We start from the raw sequence: 16,507 nt of genomic DNA on the forward strand, positions 1-16,507 counted from the left end.
TGTGGTTGCTGGTGAGTATTTGCTTTAGGTTGGGGGGGGTTGTCTGTAAGCGAGGACAGGTCTGTCTCCCAAGATCTGTGAGAGTAAAGGATCATCTTTCAGGATAGGTTGTAGATCTCTGATGATGCGCTGAAGAGGTTTTAGTTGGGGGCTGAAGGTGACAGCTAGTGGTGTTCTGTTATTTTCTTTGTTGGGCCTGTCTTGTAGGAGGTGATTTAATTTCAAACAGTCCACATGTCATTGCTTGGGCCTTATGAAGTGACACTTGTGTGATCTGTCTAAAAATAAAAGTAAGCCCCAGCAGGAGTAAAGTGATGCTTTCAAGCAGTTTAATATGAACCACATTTTCCAGGGTGAAGCAGTGATACAGCACAGACCTGTTAGTGTATTAGCTTTGTAATGTCTTTTCAGTTTATGTCTTGCTCTTCATAGTCTGTAACTCAAAATGTGCATGGCACTAAAAGACCCTGATTAATGACCTGGAGTTTCTCCAGCCATCCAACTGTTGTCATTATGGAACAAACTGGACCGAGCTGAATTTGTCCTTCGGGCACAAAACAATGATAGACATCAGAGATGTAGGAGATCCGTATGGAACTAACCTGTAGGCTGCTATACAATGTTTAACCACATTGCACCCCAGTGGTTGCTTACAGAGATTCCTGTTTAGTTGTTTGAACATCTATTTGTAAATCTCTTTGGGATGTAGCTGCATGAAAGTTGCAATACAAGAGTAAGATTATCATCGTTACCGACACTGCCATCTAAGAACTTGTCAACACTGTACCAGGCCTTATGTGTTTCAAATCATTCTGTTCTCTCTATAGTAGGCCTTAGCTGCAATTTAGATAGCAAGATTGCAGCCTCCTTTGGGCCAGAGCTCTTGTATCTAAGTCATCACGGTTCCAAAGGAAGAGTTCAGTCTCTGGCTCCTGAGGGGCTCAGCCAGTAACTGCTTCAGCCAACAGCTCCAGGACCCACTTCAGAAATTCATAAATGAAATGATATTTTATGTGCAGTTTCACAAAAATCAAGAGAAAAGTCAAAAGACCAGATGAATACTTCAGAAAGGATAACTAAGCTGGACTGGAACTTACGTACAGCACACTGAGAGGTTGGTATACATTTCCCAGTGATTAGTGATTTTGGGTGCCCAGCTTTACAGACCTGGCAGGAGACTCATTTTCAGACAATGCACCCACCCTCTGAAAATCAGATCCCTTTACAAGGCATCTCAAGATAGGGACCCCAAAAATGGAGGCACCCAAAATCACTAGGCTGATTAGCAAATTTAGGCCATTTTCTATAGCATGGCAGAAAAGGAATTTTTTTATTTCTTCTGTCTAAAGTTGTGTTTTTCTTTCAGTCACCTCACTGTGATCACATAACTGCAGAGGACAGCTTGGGCTATTACTTTTAAGAGTCGACAGTTCCAGTCTCAGTCTCTACTCAATTAGCATTAGGTATTACATCATCCTCTGTCAATACAGAACAATCAATGGATTTTCTTTATACATATCTGTTTAAAAACAAACTCAGTTACAAATACTTCACATTTGGCCCAGGATAACTATCTTCCCATCACATTAATGTCTATCCTTTACTGATTCTCAATTGACCTTTTTGAGGCAGACCTGGGCATTTTACCTGAACATGGGGCAGACGGTACTGGAAGGATGCCAGATTCATTCAGGTAGCAAGATGTGAAATAGAAATTAGATGAGCGTTATCAAGTAACATTAAGTATTAGACAAGTTGGCCTTACTCATCACATCCAGGTTATTCCTCTCTTGTGTGGCAATGACTGGACTTTAAGATGTAAGAGAGAAGATAAAAGTGTTGTATGATACTGCTCTCAACTCTCCACCACCCTTTACAAAGTACAGAAGATTTGATCCACCATCCACTTCCCCAGTACATGCAAAAATTATGCTGCTCTAACTGTACCAGTATAGTTAAAGTGATATAAGCCCTCCACCTAGTGTGCATGCAGTTATAACAGTGCCTATATCAATATGGCTTATTCCTGGATACAAATAAAACTATAAACCTAGCTATTCTGGCAAAACCCTCTAGTATGAATGCAGTTATATTGATATTGAAGTGCTCATACTGCTATAAACTTATGCCAATTCCTACAACCAGCATGAGCTGTACGGATATAAAGCACAGTTATACTGGTATAACTGTGTCTACACAATAGCTTTTACTGGTATAGTTATGACAGTTAAAAAAAATTACACCTCTGACTGACATAGCTGTGCCAATACAATTTTTAAGATCAGGCTTAGGGGTTGTATTATTTTAACTATTTCAATAGGAAATCACACTCCTAACAGAAATAGTTAAACCAGCACAAAAACTGCATGTAGACGCGGCCTTGATGTAAAATAACTATCACTGTAGAAGATTGCTAATATATCACGTGACTTTTTCCTATTGATACATTATTTGTATTGCAGTAGCTCCTGGGCCATTGGTCCATGACTAGGTCTCCTATCATACATGTACAAACACAAGAAAAACAAAATCCTACTCCAAAGGGCAGAAGGTTCCAATAAGTTTCCAGATTCAGAATCCTGTCAATAGCTTCAGAGCCTGAGAAGGACTGGCACAATATTCAGTAAACAGCAATTATTTTAATAACAAGACTAAACAAGTCTGTGCGTGGGGGAGTGAGGAGTGAGGTTCTTTTAAAAAACTAGAAATTATGTTAGCGTTTGTGAAGAGTGCTGGCTGCGTTATTGCTGGAAACTGAGCTCAGTTTCTCCACTCAACAGTGTTAGTGCAAGTTTCTTCACCTCCCCCAGCGTGCTGTATCCCTGATTTGGAGGAAGTCCCTCCACAGGTTTGTTTAGACAGGAATAAAAGTTATATTTTAAAAACATTTTAGCTCCAATGTTTTAACTGACCCATTTTAAAACTCAAGTGTAGCCAGGGCAAGTTGTATTTGGACATGTTAGGTGAATGCCCTAGGCCGGCTCCCTCCTAACCTTACCAGCTAGCTTGTGCTAAATTAAGTACAACTTGTCCAGTCTACATTAGTTTTAGACTCTGTTAATTAAAATATGCTAACATTGTAACCTTTGTGCTTCCTCCCCCACACTCCTTGAATCATATTCTAGACATCCCTTCAGCTAAGACTAAAAAAGATGTACATGATGGCGGTTTTAACAACATAATTATAGTTCATGGAAAGTGGGACTGATGACCAGCTAATTTCACACAGGCCATTTAGTGCTGTTCAAATGGCAACAATTTCATTCTCCGGAGCTAAATTCACCCAAAGTTTTAAAAAATTATTTAAAACAAAAACTGCCAATCAATTCATATGCAACAGTCATTATTTCCATTTTATGGTGGAACACATCTCAGGCCTTCAACCAAAGGGAGACATTACCTTATAGCTGGTAATAGCAACATTATCAATAGAATGTTAGAAGTAAACCTGTTTTATAAAACTCCCCTTCATAAGAAATGCCTTTCTGTCTCCCCAACTAACAGAAGGCTATTGTATTTTCCCCTCAATTTTATGTCCCTTAAGACTTACATAAAATTGTGGTTTACTTGGACTAGTGGAAGTCTGAGACTATATTTTATGTGTATCAGTGCCTTTAAATGAATCATATTTTTCTTTGATTTTCTTTTAAATTTACTCTGTTTTTAAACTCCTCTTGGACTTTCCAATAATGACGGAAGCAAGGTTTACATGGCATATTTAATATATAAGGTATTCAAAACAAGGTTAAATAGTTTGTCTATTGGCTGATTTCACTAACAGGCAGTTATATGTTCAAAACCTGCTCCTATGCAGCATCAGAGAAATAGAAAACTATAATTAAAGGACTGATGCTAGAATAGTTCCTAGTGCAATTTCCCTCCATTTTCAAAAGTGTCATATCTTTCTTGACAGCAATCTGACAAGTCTTGGGTTATTTTATAATTAAACAATTCAAATCCTTTTTCTTCAATATAGTGTTCATAATAGCATATTGGATGCTAAAAATTGTATCTGTACAACATGGATGTCATCACAGTTGCTGGTGGTAGGCTTACTTCACTGTTGCCACTCCTCCTCCTCCTCTCTTTGGACTCTTCCTAATGTAATTTATCATGAGTGGGCAGTTTTGACCATTTTCTCTTAGGAATATAATTAGAGGATTTATCCATTCATTCAATTTTTTACAGCACTTGTCCCTTTAGTAATCTAAGCACTAAACAAACAGTAACAGATTTACAGCAAGTTTACACTGCAATTTAGTGTAATTGTAGTGTGGATAGATATATCCAAGCTAGCTTTCTTCTAGCTAGTACAAGTAACAATAGCAGTGAAGATGCAGTGGTACAAACATCGGCATGAGCTAGCAACCTGAGTACATATCCAGGGTCCTCAGTGGGCATATACTTGGTTGCTAGTCTGTGCTGACATGTCTTTGTTATTCACTAGATTAAAGCTAGTGCAGGTAAATTTACCCTCGCTACAATTACACTTAAATTGCACTGTAAGCTTCACTACATCCCTGTAATGTAAGGAAATATCCTCATTTTACAGATGGGAATGGAAGCACAGAGATTGATTTACCCAGACTCAGAGGAAGTCTAACAGAGCAGAGACAAAATCCCAGATCTCTCTAGTCACAATCTACTGCTTTAACCACAAAAATCACCCTTCTCCCATGGGTGGAAATGGAAGCATATATAGACTCATGCCAATTTCCCCCCCTTCCTTCTTCAAAGGTGCAACATAGTGGTGATCGATTGTCCTTCTAGGCGCTACTGTCCACTCCAGAGGCAGCTGCATTTTCAGTAGCTCTGTACATATAGTTTGTAAAACAAGGGGGTACAACATGTAATACAAGTGACTAGATCCATTAGCTATTAAAAACACAAAATGCAAGTCAGAATAAAATTGGCTAATAGAGATTTGGCCCAACACCCAGAAGTGTTCTGTTTTAGAGGGAGTTGAGTATTGGGTTGCAGCAATGAAATAAAACTGGTCAGTGAAGTGCACATGTTGGAATGCTTTTTCATTTGCCTAATGTCCTGAGAAAATGCGGAGCTCTAGAAAATGGTGTTCTATCTTTGAGCAATATACTTACATATGCTAGTTACAGGGACCCATGCATTCCCCACTACATAGAATGCCAAAGGACTTATGTATAAAATCTCACTCTCATAAGAACAGTAGGTAATCAACAACTATAGGATGGGAAATGGTACTTTACAGCGTTGTGCTGCATATACAGTCTTCTATTCAAGTATTTTTGTCTAACAGGCACATTTTCTTGTGCCCCAGTCAGGCTCCCCTTGAGGTGGAACTACAGCAGAATGAAAAGAACCTGCTTTTCTCAGTTCTGAGAAGTCCTCACCATTGAGCTCCCATCCAGCAGGCATTGCGGATGCCTTGGATTTGAAGATGGCACAAGCTAGCTCCAAAACTGTGGTTCCTATTGTCCAGAGCGCTATCTCCACAGTGGCAAGTGAAAAACAGTTCTTGAAAAAAGTCAGTATCAGCCAATTGGACAGATTCTATGGAGAATTAGGAGCATGGCCCAGAATGATTCCAAGGCCTCCACTACCCTCAGTCCAGCAGAGCCTTCATAAATTGCTGACCCTTGGTACCTTGAGCAGGTAAACGTGGTGGAGGCCCTGATGTAGAGGACTATCTGGCTGGGTCAGATAGACAACAGTCTTTTTTGTAATAAAGACTCAAAAATTGACATACAGGTCTGTCGCATCTTAGGTGCATTTAACATGTGCGATTTCAGCTTTATGCGGTTGGCAAAAACAAAAAAAAGAAAAATAACAATTTAAATACTGTTTCTGTAGTGTGGGCAATTCCGCCCGCCATTACACTCAATGTAATTTTGACTATACACGATTTTCACTTTAGGCGCTGACTGTGGAACGTAACCCCAGCATAAGATGAGACAGACCTGTATATGTGATAACAGAAGAGGCGCAAAAGGGCGTTTTCCATTTCTACCCAAACTTTGCATTATTTGTTTTCATCTCTGGATTTAATTAAAATAAAAACGTTTTGAAAAGTGATTCAGATTAACCAAGTTTGACTTCCAGCTTCTTTAATGGCACAGGTCAAAGCAGTAAATTGTAGAGACAAAGCTTATTTAGGATTTTATTCAAAAAACTTCAAGGTGTGAGGTCCTATTAAAAAAAGTGGCTATTTACTTGTAAACAGAATAAAAATGTTAAGGACTCAGTTAAAAATCCTTTCACACAACTTAAACAAAAACAGATTTCTGATGAGTTACAACTAATGTTACACTTTCATAACAAAAACAAAGATTGCAGAACAGGAATATCAGACAATATTGTTTACTAAAATGGTCAGAACTATTTACATCGAATATTAACTCTGACATTTTTATTGCTCAAACGCTAATGTTTATAGATAAATGTAGTAAACTGATGTCAGGAGACACTAATACACACATATTCATGGTTTTGCATACAGATTTCTGTACTTATCAAGATGAGCATATGAACTTTATCAAGACTACACTAAATTTAGCAAAAATGTATTTTGTTTCTAGTCTCATACATAATCAAATCTAAACTTTCTACACATGTTCATATACATTTACATTTCTTTAGGCCAGTTATGAAACTACTCTCAAAAAAGTCATTTTAAAGCCAGTAGATGAGAGTTTTCCTTCTCTGCCAATATTCTATAATACTGTGACATTTCCTAATGCAGAAGTCTGGAAAAGAAAACAACGATCAAAGTATTCTGACAAAACTTAAATTAAACAAGGTTTCCAGACTTGCTTTTCAGGAAATTTGTGGCAAATTACGTTTACAGATATTCACTTAAACTGGTTCCCTTTTCTCCCCCTCTGCACAGCATTTTCTCTTTCATTTGAGAAAGTCAAGGCACTTTCCTTTCCATTTGCATTAAACTTTGTTACCGCTACTCTTTGTTGTATCACTATGGACCCTCTTTCATTACCAATTACTCACCATGGATAGGTTTTTACAAATTCATATTTACTTATAACTTTTAAGATAATATAGATTTTATAAGACTGAAAACTATCAGATGAATATTCATGTATTAAAGCAAATGGTAGTCAAAATAGAACCTGTAGGCAGAATGCAGCCCACAGTCTAAAGCAACACCTGTGGCTGCCTTCATCTTTAAATGAGAAAAATGAGCTACGTCATTTGAATGTTGGCATTTGTAACACAATCCAAAATTACCTCTTTATTCAGATGAAGTTTGCTGTAATCAGCTGTCTTGGCTCTCATGCTCCAGGCCATTTGCTAGTATTGCCTCATAGCTGGGCAAAATTTAGGTGCCCGTTTTTTAACTAAATTTTAATGGGGGTGAAGACTAAACAATTTGTAATCTGACATTTAAAAAAAAACCTATAGAATTTATGTTCTTAAATGTGTCATTTTCATACAGATACAAGTGCAAGTCTTCTAAATTAATAACCCATTGAACATACTCTCTAACTGGGGAGAGCTGATGGTATTTTCTCTCAGCCTGGCAGTGTTTCACAAAAATGTGTTATAAATCAGATGGAACAATTCTGACCTGCATATCCTAAGGTCAGACACAGACTTCCGTCTAAGGGGAAGGACTGCTAATAGCTATGAGACTAAAGAGTATTCAATATTCACTACTACTTATGACATCAAACTCTCATTGGCTTTCTTGTCCCCTCAGCTGCAGAGGAACATTCTGCAAATATAGTCACTCAAATAAGGGAAGGAAATAAAGAGCATGGTGTGGTTTCTGGGCTGTTGGTTAACAAAAATGAGAGGGAATAATTATTAACAACCTCTAGCATAACAGTAAGAAGCTTCCGTTACTTAAGATTTTAAGGTATTAAAAATGCTTACAATTATTCTTTTATTAGCAACACTTACTGCCCAGAATCCTGTTTTAACAGAAGTGAATATAAAATTAGGCATGCTATTCCAATTCTGTTTTGCACTCTATTTTCTCCGAGTCTTTAAGCATTCCCTCTGCTTCCCACCCTTAGTGCCATATTATGTTGAAATGGGTCTATGCTTTTCGTAGTTCTGTAATAAAAAACTTTCAGCTAAGTTTATAGTGAGACATTATTGTAGATTTTTTTTAAAGTACTTACATTCTAGTGTTTTAAAAATGCAGTTAGCTGACACTGATCTGCTAACGCGAACTGAACCCTGTCTACTAAGCTGACAATCCATTTCAGCATTCAGATTTCTCAGCTTGAAGCATCATTCTTGGCAGCTGTGGTTGGAAATTACATCACAAGTACAGGAGTTTCTTGTTCTTCAGCTGAGCAACAAAAAGGATGAAGAATTTGACCCAACAAGACTACATGCCTGTAACTGGCTCTCTGTCCCTCACCACTGTCATGACAGTCTGCTAGAAGTCATGTCAACTGCAGCTATTTAAATTCAATGGTTTAACAAATGCTTTCAATTCCAACCAGGGTTTGTACCATTCCTTTTCACTATGGATTAATATTTCAGAGGAAAGTCTAAAATCAGTCTGGAACTGGAAAACGTAGGCACCAAATAGCATCACAAAGAATCCAAATAACTGTAAAGCAATGCCTGGACACTAAGTTACGATAAAGCTCCTTGAGGCAAATATCAACTCATCATGGCTCACATCAAACGACTGTTTTGTGGTTCTCTGTTATTCTGTTTGACAATATGTATGCTGCTCCTTTTTCATTCTGGAAAGGATGCAGTTTTAGTTAACTGCTTAATATATAAAAAAATAATAGGTACCACTGTGCTATAAAAATAAGTAGTTTAATGTTTCTTCTGTATTGATTTACCTGTCCCAAGTAGTTGGTTTTAGTTATAACAATTCAGTCCAATTACTTTAAAATTGTTTCTTTGCCTTTTTTTTTAAAAAAAAACCACACATTTTTTTCTGACTTCCATATATTTGTGTCTTTAAAATAGGCTTTTAGGATAGTCTGATAATATATTAGTTGCAGTCTACTCCACAAATACAACTTGTCCAAAAGATGAGAATACTTAAGATTCCTTATTTCAGGTACTAACCAAGACACCTGAAAAATCTCTGAAGAAACACAGAAATGCTATGCATTTTTCATCCATTTACTAACAAAGTGCATCTGAGCCCTACACCTGATAGTATGTACAAACTCATTATGGCTTTACCATAAAAATGGCATATGAATGGGTCCATACAATCAGGATGCTAATAAATGTCAATAATAAATCTATGTAGAACTGTTGGCAATACAATCAGAGCTATATTACATTCTGTAAACCTTGACATACTACACTGTACATTATGCAACGAGGCACTATTTACAAATCCACAGGGGGTAAAATAATTAACCCTCTAATGTAAGTGATGATTTTGCAAAGTGCGGGACAAAACCAGTGCTGTTAATTGCAAGTCCTATGCAAGCAAGTTATAGTAAAACCATTGCTAACTACTGGAAGCTTACTTGGATGTTTCTATTGAGGATTTATAGAAATGTGATTTTAGAATGAAATACAATATGATACAGAGTAGGATGTACATGTGGAAACAGTAAGTATGGAAATTAATAAGGCAGCATGCTCAGAACAAGTTTTAAGCAGCACTGATGTTAGATCCTTAGTGGCAACTATATCTATTATTGTTAATGTTAAAAATTCAGAGTGCAACATAGAAGCCTCATTTAACATAAAAAATGTGCAAATTGTTTTCTTCTTAAACAAAATAAAATAACATAGCAAGGAAGATATTCTACCAAATAACATTTTTAAGTCACAGCAAAGTAGACCATCTTCTTTCCAAAATCAGCTACAAGGCACTAAGAGTAGGAAATGGCAGGTAACATGAAAGACTGAATACTGGTCCTCAGTCAGGTCGAAATATGGGATATTTTGGTAAGAATTCTATTAGTATTACCTGTTGAAGAAAAAACACAACATATTAACCAAACTGATTAGTTCTTTAGAATAACGTCAATGCAACCGTATACATATTTATTGCCATGTGCTTGCTACTGGACTTGACATGTGCAGAACCTATACTACCCAGACATGTTATCAATATTTTAAGGGAAAATACTGTCCTGGATACATAAGCTTAAAAAAAAATCAGGTACTGAGAAGAGTCCTGTCCTAGGTCCCATTGGAAAGTACCTTGTGGGTGCTGGGATTCCCTCCACGACTTTTTCCACTTGGCTTATCCCAGAACACCTCATTCAGTTGTGGGAGAGCACTTTATTCAGTCTTCTAGAATCCAAGAAAGCAGTTCAACTCTAGGCTCATCCCTGAGGTTTCTTTATACACTGCTACCTCGATATAAAGCGACCCGATAGAACACGAATTCGGATATAACGCGGTAAAGCAGTGCTCCGAGGGGGCGGGGCTGCGCACTCCAGTGGATCAAAGCAAATTCAATATAACGCGGTTTCACCTATAACGCGGTAAGACTTTTTGGCTCCCGAGGACAGCATTATATCGAAGTAGAGGTGTAATTGAGTTGACCATGCTCGAGTGTAGGGGTTGGTACAGGGTATACCACACATCCGAAATACATAATCACGAACCAGTTTATACACATACTTACACTTACTACATCATATCACACACTATGATTGGTCTACTCATTTTTGTAGCCAATCCCTAACTAAATCATGAGCTGTTTATGCACTCCACTACATGCTAGGCAACTCCACTACAGCTGCAAGTTATCTCTTTTCTACTAGCTACACCTTTTACATATTTACAACTTATGCTTTGTTCATTGTTTTGTGTCCTTGCTAAGACTAGACCTATAGTATACACCAATGTTTTTGGTTAAGTGACCTTCCCTGAAGTATAAAAGGTAATTTTTATGCCCATCTGAAGAGGAAAACATAGTCAAACAAGATGAACATCTTGAACTCTGCTTTCTTAGATGGATCCACTATCTTGGTCAAAGCTCTAGGCAAACACAAACCAACAAAAATTTGCTGAAGTAGCCAAAAAACTACAAAAATTAAACACTTTAAAGTCTATGCTATACTAGCTACTTTTGAGTTATTTACAGCTACTTTAATAAAGGAGAAATGGAGAGGTTTGTTCAGTGAGTATTCAACAGGTGGAGAGGAACTGAGGATGTGGGTGAGAACTAAGAAGGGGTGAGGGAATCTGTAACCTCACTATAACAGATAAGGTTCCTGGGGACTCTAACTGTCAACTATTATTCAACACAAATCTCTTACAGTAGGGTTCTGAACAGGCAATGTTATGAAGGAGAAACCCTGTTTTCAGATGATAATGTCTAAGTTTTACTACATGCAGCAGCTGGACTGTTATGTTGCCATCTTCATGTATCAAAATAGGATTGTTTCATTCTACTAGCCAAGAGTTTCTGTAGTGAGTGACACACATGGTGAATTTCCAAAGGTTGTGTGTACATCAGCTGAGAACGAATTAGTCATGAGGAGACTGAAGGGTAAAGAGTCTGGTAGTTAGTGACATTTGAACTATTAAATCACACTGTAGTGATAGATACTAAAAATGTAACAGAAAAAGAATACTTACATATTCCATCATATTGCTAGTTTCACATTTCCTTTTACTCAGCTTCCAGTGCAAACCAAGCTAAGAAAATAATTATTGTGGGATTAAAGGTGTACTATTGCATTATTTCTCATCAACAACATAATACAAGCTTCAGCAATATCTAACTGTTCAAGATCTCAAGCATGTCTTTTTACATTTCATACACTTTAAGGTGTGAGATGAATTTAGTATTTTAGCTCCAGTCCTAAAACAAGCTAATAGCATTCCTGTATTCCAGGGGTCGGCAACGTTTGGCACGCGGCTCACCAGAGTAAGCATCCTAGTGGGCCGGGCCAGTTTATTTACCTGCTGACGCGGCAGGTTCGGCCGATCGCGGCCCCCACTGGCCGCGGTTCGCCATCCCGGGCCAATGGAGGTGGCGGGAAGCTGCAGCCAGCACATCCCTCGCCCGCGCCGCTTCCCGCCGCCCCCATTGGCCCAGTGGGGGCCACGATCGACTGAATCTGCCGCGTCAGCAGGTAAATAAACTGGCCCGGCCCGCTAGGGTGCTTACCCTGGCGAGCCGCGTGCCAAACGTTGCCGACCCCTGCTGTATTCCAACTGTGCAGTATTTTATTAATTCTAAATAAAAGTGGGAAAAGAAATTTATAGATTATATTTCTTTTAATATTTCTTACCTTATGATATAGTCTGTTATTTTCCCATTCTAGCAACTTCTGAATTGATCTTCTAGTCTAGGAAAGAAAATCAACATTATATTAGAAATGGCTCAGCTATCAACCTCATTCCCAAAGGTCTTAAAGTTATATTTGCAGCTCTCAAGCATCACATGTAAAGTGGTAATGTATGTTTTAGGAAAGGATAACTAAACAAAGGAAGAATTTCACCTTGGAGAAGTCTTACCTTCCCAAATCCACTTGTCTGAAGCATAGATTATAGGGGTGGGAGAGTAGGGGCGACTTATCAGAATTATAGATTATGATTTCTCTCTAGACTCAGAAGCTCCATCATTCCCACTACGTTTCTCAGCTGTACAATTTTGGAGTCATCTTGGACTCAGCATTTTTGGGTGCTCAAGTAGCTAAGTCAGCAAAACGCCATCTTCCATCTGTTACTGGTCAAAAGATTACAACCATCTGACCTGGTCACAGTGATCCACGTAACTGTGACCTCTGGGCTCCAGTATTGCAACTCATATCTAGGAATGAAACTACATATGCTGAAAAAAATCTCCAGCTGCTTAGTGACATAGGACTCTGAATGTATCATCCTGGTGCTCTGCTCTGGCTTCCGAGTACACCGAGTCCAATTCAAGGTCTATGGCCTGATATTCAAAATCCTCTAAGGGACTGGCCACATGTACCTAACAGATCACCTATTAACACATTGTGAGAGTCACAAGTACAGGAAGCAGAACATACATAGGAGCTGGATCTACAATATGGAACTAAAAAAAAATAAGTAACCTTCGAAACAGCCACTTGGAGGGCTAAATGGAAAATTCATTTCTTAAACTAATCAAACTATTTCACCAATAAGGTGAAAAGGAAAAAGAGACAGAGATCCATAGATTTCAAGGCCACAAAGGTCGTGATGTAGTCTGACCCCTGCATAACACAAACCATAGAATTTCACCCAGTAATTCCTGTGTCAAACCCAATAACTGTGGTTGGGCTAGAGCATCTCTTTTAGAAAGACATCCAATCTTGATTTTAAGAGGGAGAGAATCCACCATTTCCCTTGATAAGTTTTTCTAATTGTTTAACTACTCTCATTTTTAAAATTTGCATTTATTTCCAATTTGAGTTGGTCTAGCTTCAAACTCCAGCCACTGGATCTTGTTATGCCTTTATCAGATTAGAGAACCTTTCACTATCAGACATCTTATGTAGGTATTTTTAGACAGTGATCAGGTCACTTAACCCTGTCTTCAATAAACTAAATAGATTAATCTATAATCCTTCACTTTAAAGCATGTTTTCCTGTCCTCAAATCATTTTTATAGCTCTTATCTGAATTCTCTCCACTTTTTCAACATTTTTTTTTAAGTGTTTACACCTGAATGGAAACAATATTCCAGTTATGGTCTGATCAGTGCAATATTATCTCCCTACTCCTACTCTATATACACCTGTTTATACCTTTGAGGATTACATTAACCCTTTTGGCTCCAGCATTGGACTGGGAGCTTGTGTTCATTTGGATGTTTGTCCTAAATCTTTTTCAGAGTTACTGCTTTCCAGGAGGAAGCCTCCACCCCTCGCACCTCATCCAGATCACTCTGTAAAAGTGATACAAGTGTTATTTCTATTTTAAATACATGGGAAGCATTCAGATACATTGATGAACACTGTATAGGATTAGACAAGGGCTATGTCTACACTACAGAGCATATGCTGGCATTAGGGTGACCAGATGTCCTGATTCTATAGGGACAGTTCCGTTATTTGGGCCTTTTTCTTATATAGGCTCCCATTACCCCCACCCCACGTACCGATTTTTCACACTTGATATCTGGTCACCCTAGTTGGCATAGCTCCCCAGCATACTATGTATGGTAACAGAAGGAGCTATTCTGCTGGTGTAGGAATGCCACGTTAGCTATGCTGACAGAAATACTCTTATGTAAGCATAGCTGGGCCTACAATGGGTTTTTTTTGTTGGCATAGCTATGTTGCAAGGGTGTGTAGTTTTTTTGATGCCCCACTGACATAGCTATGACAGTATACGTTTTCAGTGTAGACCAAGCCCAGGTCAGAGTGCTTAGAGATCCTTTCTGGGGACCAGTTAAGGAGGGAAACTGAGGCAGGTGCAGCTGTCGTGCTGCGTCCTGCCATGGAAGGGCACTTAAGGAGGAGCCAACTGTATGACAGCAGCCCAGTGGGTTAAAGCACTATGCTTTTCAACCTTGAGATCAACCCCTATGAGGTCAAACATTAAATGCAATGTCTCCTTGTACACCCCAGCAAAGGTTTGTCCTCTATTACAAAAACCACATATTTTGGTTCTCTCTATTTAAGAAAGGCCCCAAAATCATAATATACGGGATGCTGCAGGGCAGAACTAGTATGATCTGGAAGAGGGGCAAAGGAAAATGCCTGCCTGCATTCTGCTTCACTCCAAGCAGTTCTATTATTGTTACTTTCATAAGCAAATTGAAGGAGCTGCCAGACCACTTCTCTCTGCATATGGTGCAACCTGTAGACCTTTTTTGGGAGGAGTTTAGTGCACTTTCCTTTTCACAGGTAGCTCACTAGAGACAGAAACAAAATTAGACAATGGGAGAAATGGCCCAATCTTTTGGCCGTCTATAACATTAGCTTCAATTCACAATGATAAATCCTGATAAGAAACTAGAAAAGTAACAAATGGATGCAGGAGTATACTGTTTCTTCCTTTAACAAACTGTACAACGTACACAGGTTTAAAAAGAGATTTCAGTCTATTTAGGATGTTCTTTGGCTCAATAACTGCTACTCCGGCACAACTCATTGTTATTAACATAATTCAACATTGTTTACATACATATACACATATATACATATATAAAATTTTCTGTTACTATTAAAGATTAACAGCTAGCAGACATATCTCACCAGTTAAATAGAGGCTTATGATGGCAACTGGGGATGCAGAAAGAAGTTTCAGAATAAAGAAAGGCATCATTACTTAAAGGCTATTAAACATTAGCAGCAGTTGTCAATTTTTGGTCACAATGCAACTTTGTAATGTGCACTTACTCTTTTATTAAGACAGATAACAGGCCACAGGCTGCAACCCAGCGTGCAGCAGCAGCAAAGACAGCCACAAAGCAGCCATTTTACATTGACAGGGAGATTCTTCTTTAAACACGCATTCACACGTCTGATACTAGTCTTAAATTCTTCTGGAGCAACCTACAACAGAAATGGCAAACTTTAACTGGAAGCCTTGCAGATGTGCTTTCTTGTTCACTGGTTCCATGGATTACAACATAAGTGACAGAGGTACAGTTATTAGGTATGAAACAAAGCTACACCTCTACCCCGATATAATGCGACCTGCTAGAACACAAATTCGGATATAACGTGGTAAAGCAGCGTTCCGGAAGGAGGGCGGAGGGGCTGCATGCTCCATCGGATCAAAGCAAGTTCAATATAACACGGTTTCACCTATAACGCGGTAAGATTTTTTGGCTCCCGAGGACAGCTTTATATCGGGGTAGAGGTGTATATAAACCTTCCAAAAACATTGCTAGTACAGCTAGTGTGAAAGTTCACCTTCCTAAATCAAGTCCATTTATCCTGTTTGCTTGATTTTTTTTTTATGTAAAAATGATAATTGCAGTAAGTTAGAAGAGTTTCTCCCCATGTTCTCTTGCAACTGTTAATAAATCAATTGTGTTGATAAACACAACCATCCCCTGTAAAACTATATTAGGAACAGAGCCAAGCAACACACAAATTGGTGATGTTGACAAAAAATTGGATGAAAAAGTCATTTTGGTTTTCATGGAAACAAAAAGTAACTTTGTATGTAAAAAGGTGACATTTCACACACAAAACAAGTGTTCATCACTGTGTCTAACTTCTCCCTATCACAAGGTTGTAACATGCATGTGAAGTTGCCCTCTCTTTGGAGCGAAAAGCTGTGCTTGCCAATAGAAATGAAAATATTTCTTCCAGGAACAAATTACTGATTGGTACCATCCCACATCTCTAATTATGGTATCCTGCTGAGGAGGCGTAACCAAGAAGGGAACAGGTGGGTTATAATAACTATGCTTTATATAGGAGTATAAAACATGCCTAGGATCAGCAGCGTGCTGAACAGTGATGTGAAGGTTTGAAGCATTAGATGTATTCCTTCTATTTCAACTCATTTTGTTGCTTGCTATGGTGTATAAGTCATACAATGAAGAGTGGCTGGTTCTTGAAGAGTGGCTGATTCTGAGATAAGTAAGTTACAAACATTGGCCAAGATTTTCCAGAGTGACTGGTGGTTCTGGATGCCTCAATCA

General features: G+C 38.4%; 1 protein-coding gene across 1 annotated transcript in view; it reads right to left on the minus strand.

Annotated features, from left to right (window-relative positions):
- Window positions 1-6,181: 6,181 nt before the first annotated feature.
- CHIC1 (cysteine rich hydrophobic domain 1) overlaps window positions 6,182-16,507 on the minus strand; it is a 31,969-nt gene continuing 21,643 nt past the window's right edge. The window contains exons 3-6 of the mRNA XM_034781793.1: window positions 15,249-15,404; window positions 12,186-12,242; window positions 11,527-11,586; window positions 6,182-9,901 (exon numbers count right to left, since the gene is read on the minus strand). Coding sequence (XP_034637684.1) covers window positions 9,851-9,901; window positions 11,527-11,586; window positions 12,186-12,242; window positions 15,249-15,404 — 324 coding nt within the window. The 3' untranslated portion in view covers window positions 6,182-9,850. The remainder of the gene's footprint in view (window positions 9,902-11,526; window positions 11,587-12,185; window positions 12,243-15,248; window positions 15,405-16,507) is intronic.

This window comes from Trachemys scripta, chromosome 9, assembly GCF_013100865.1.
Source record: "Trachemys scripta elegans isolate TJP31775 chromosome 9, CAS_Tse_1.0, whole genome shotgun sequence".
NCBI lineage: Eukaryota > Metazoa > Chordata > Testudines > Emydidae > Trachemys > Trachemys scripta.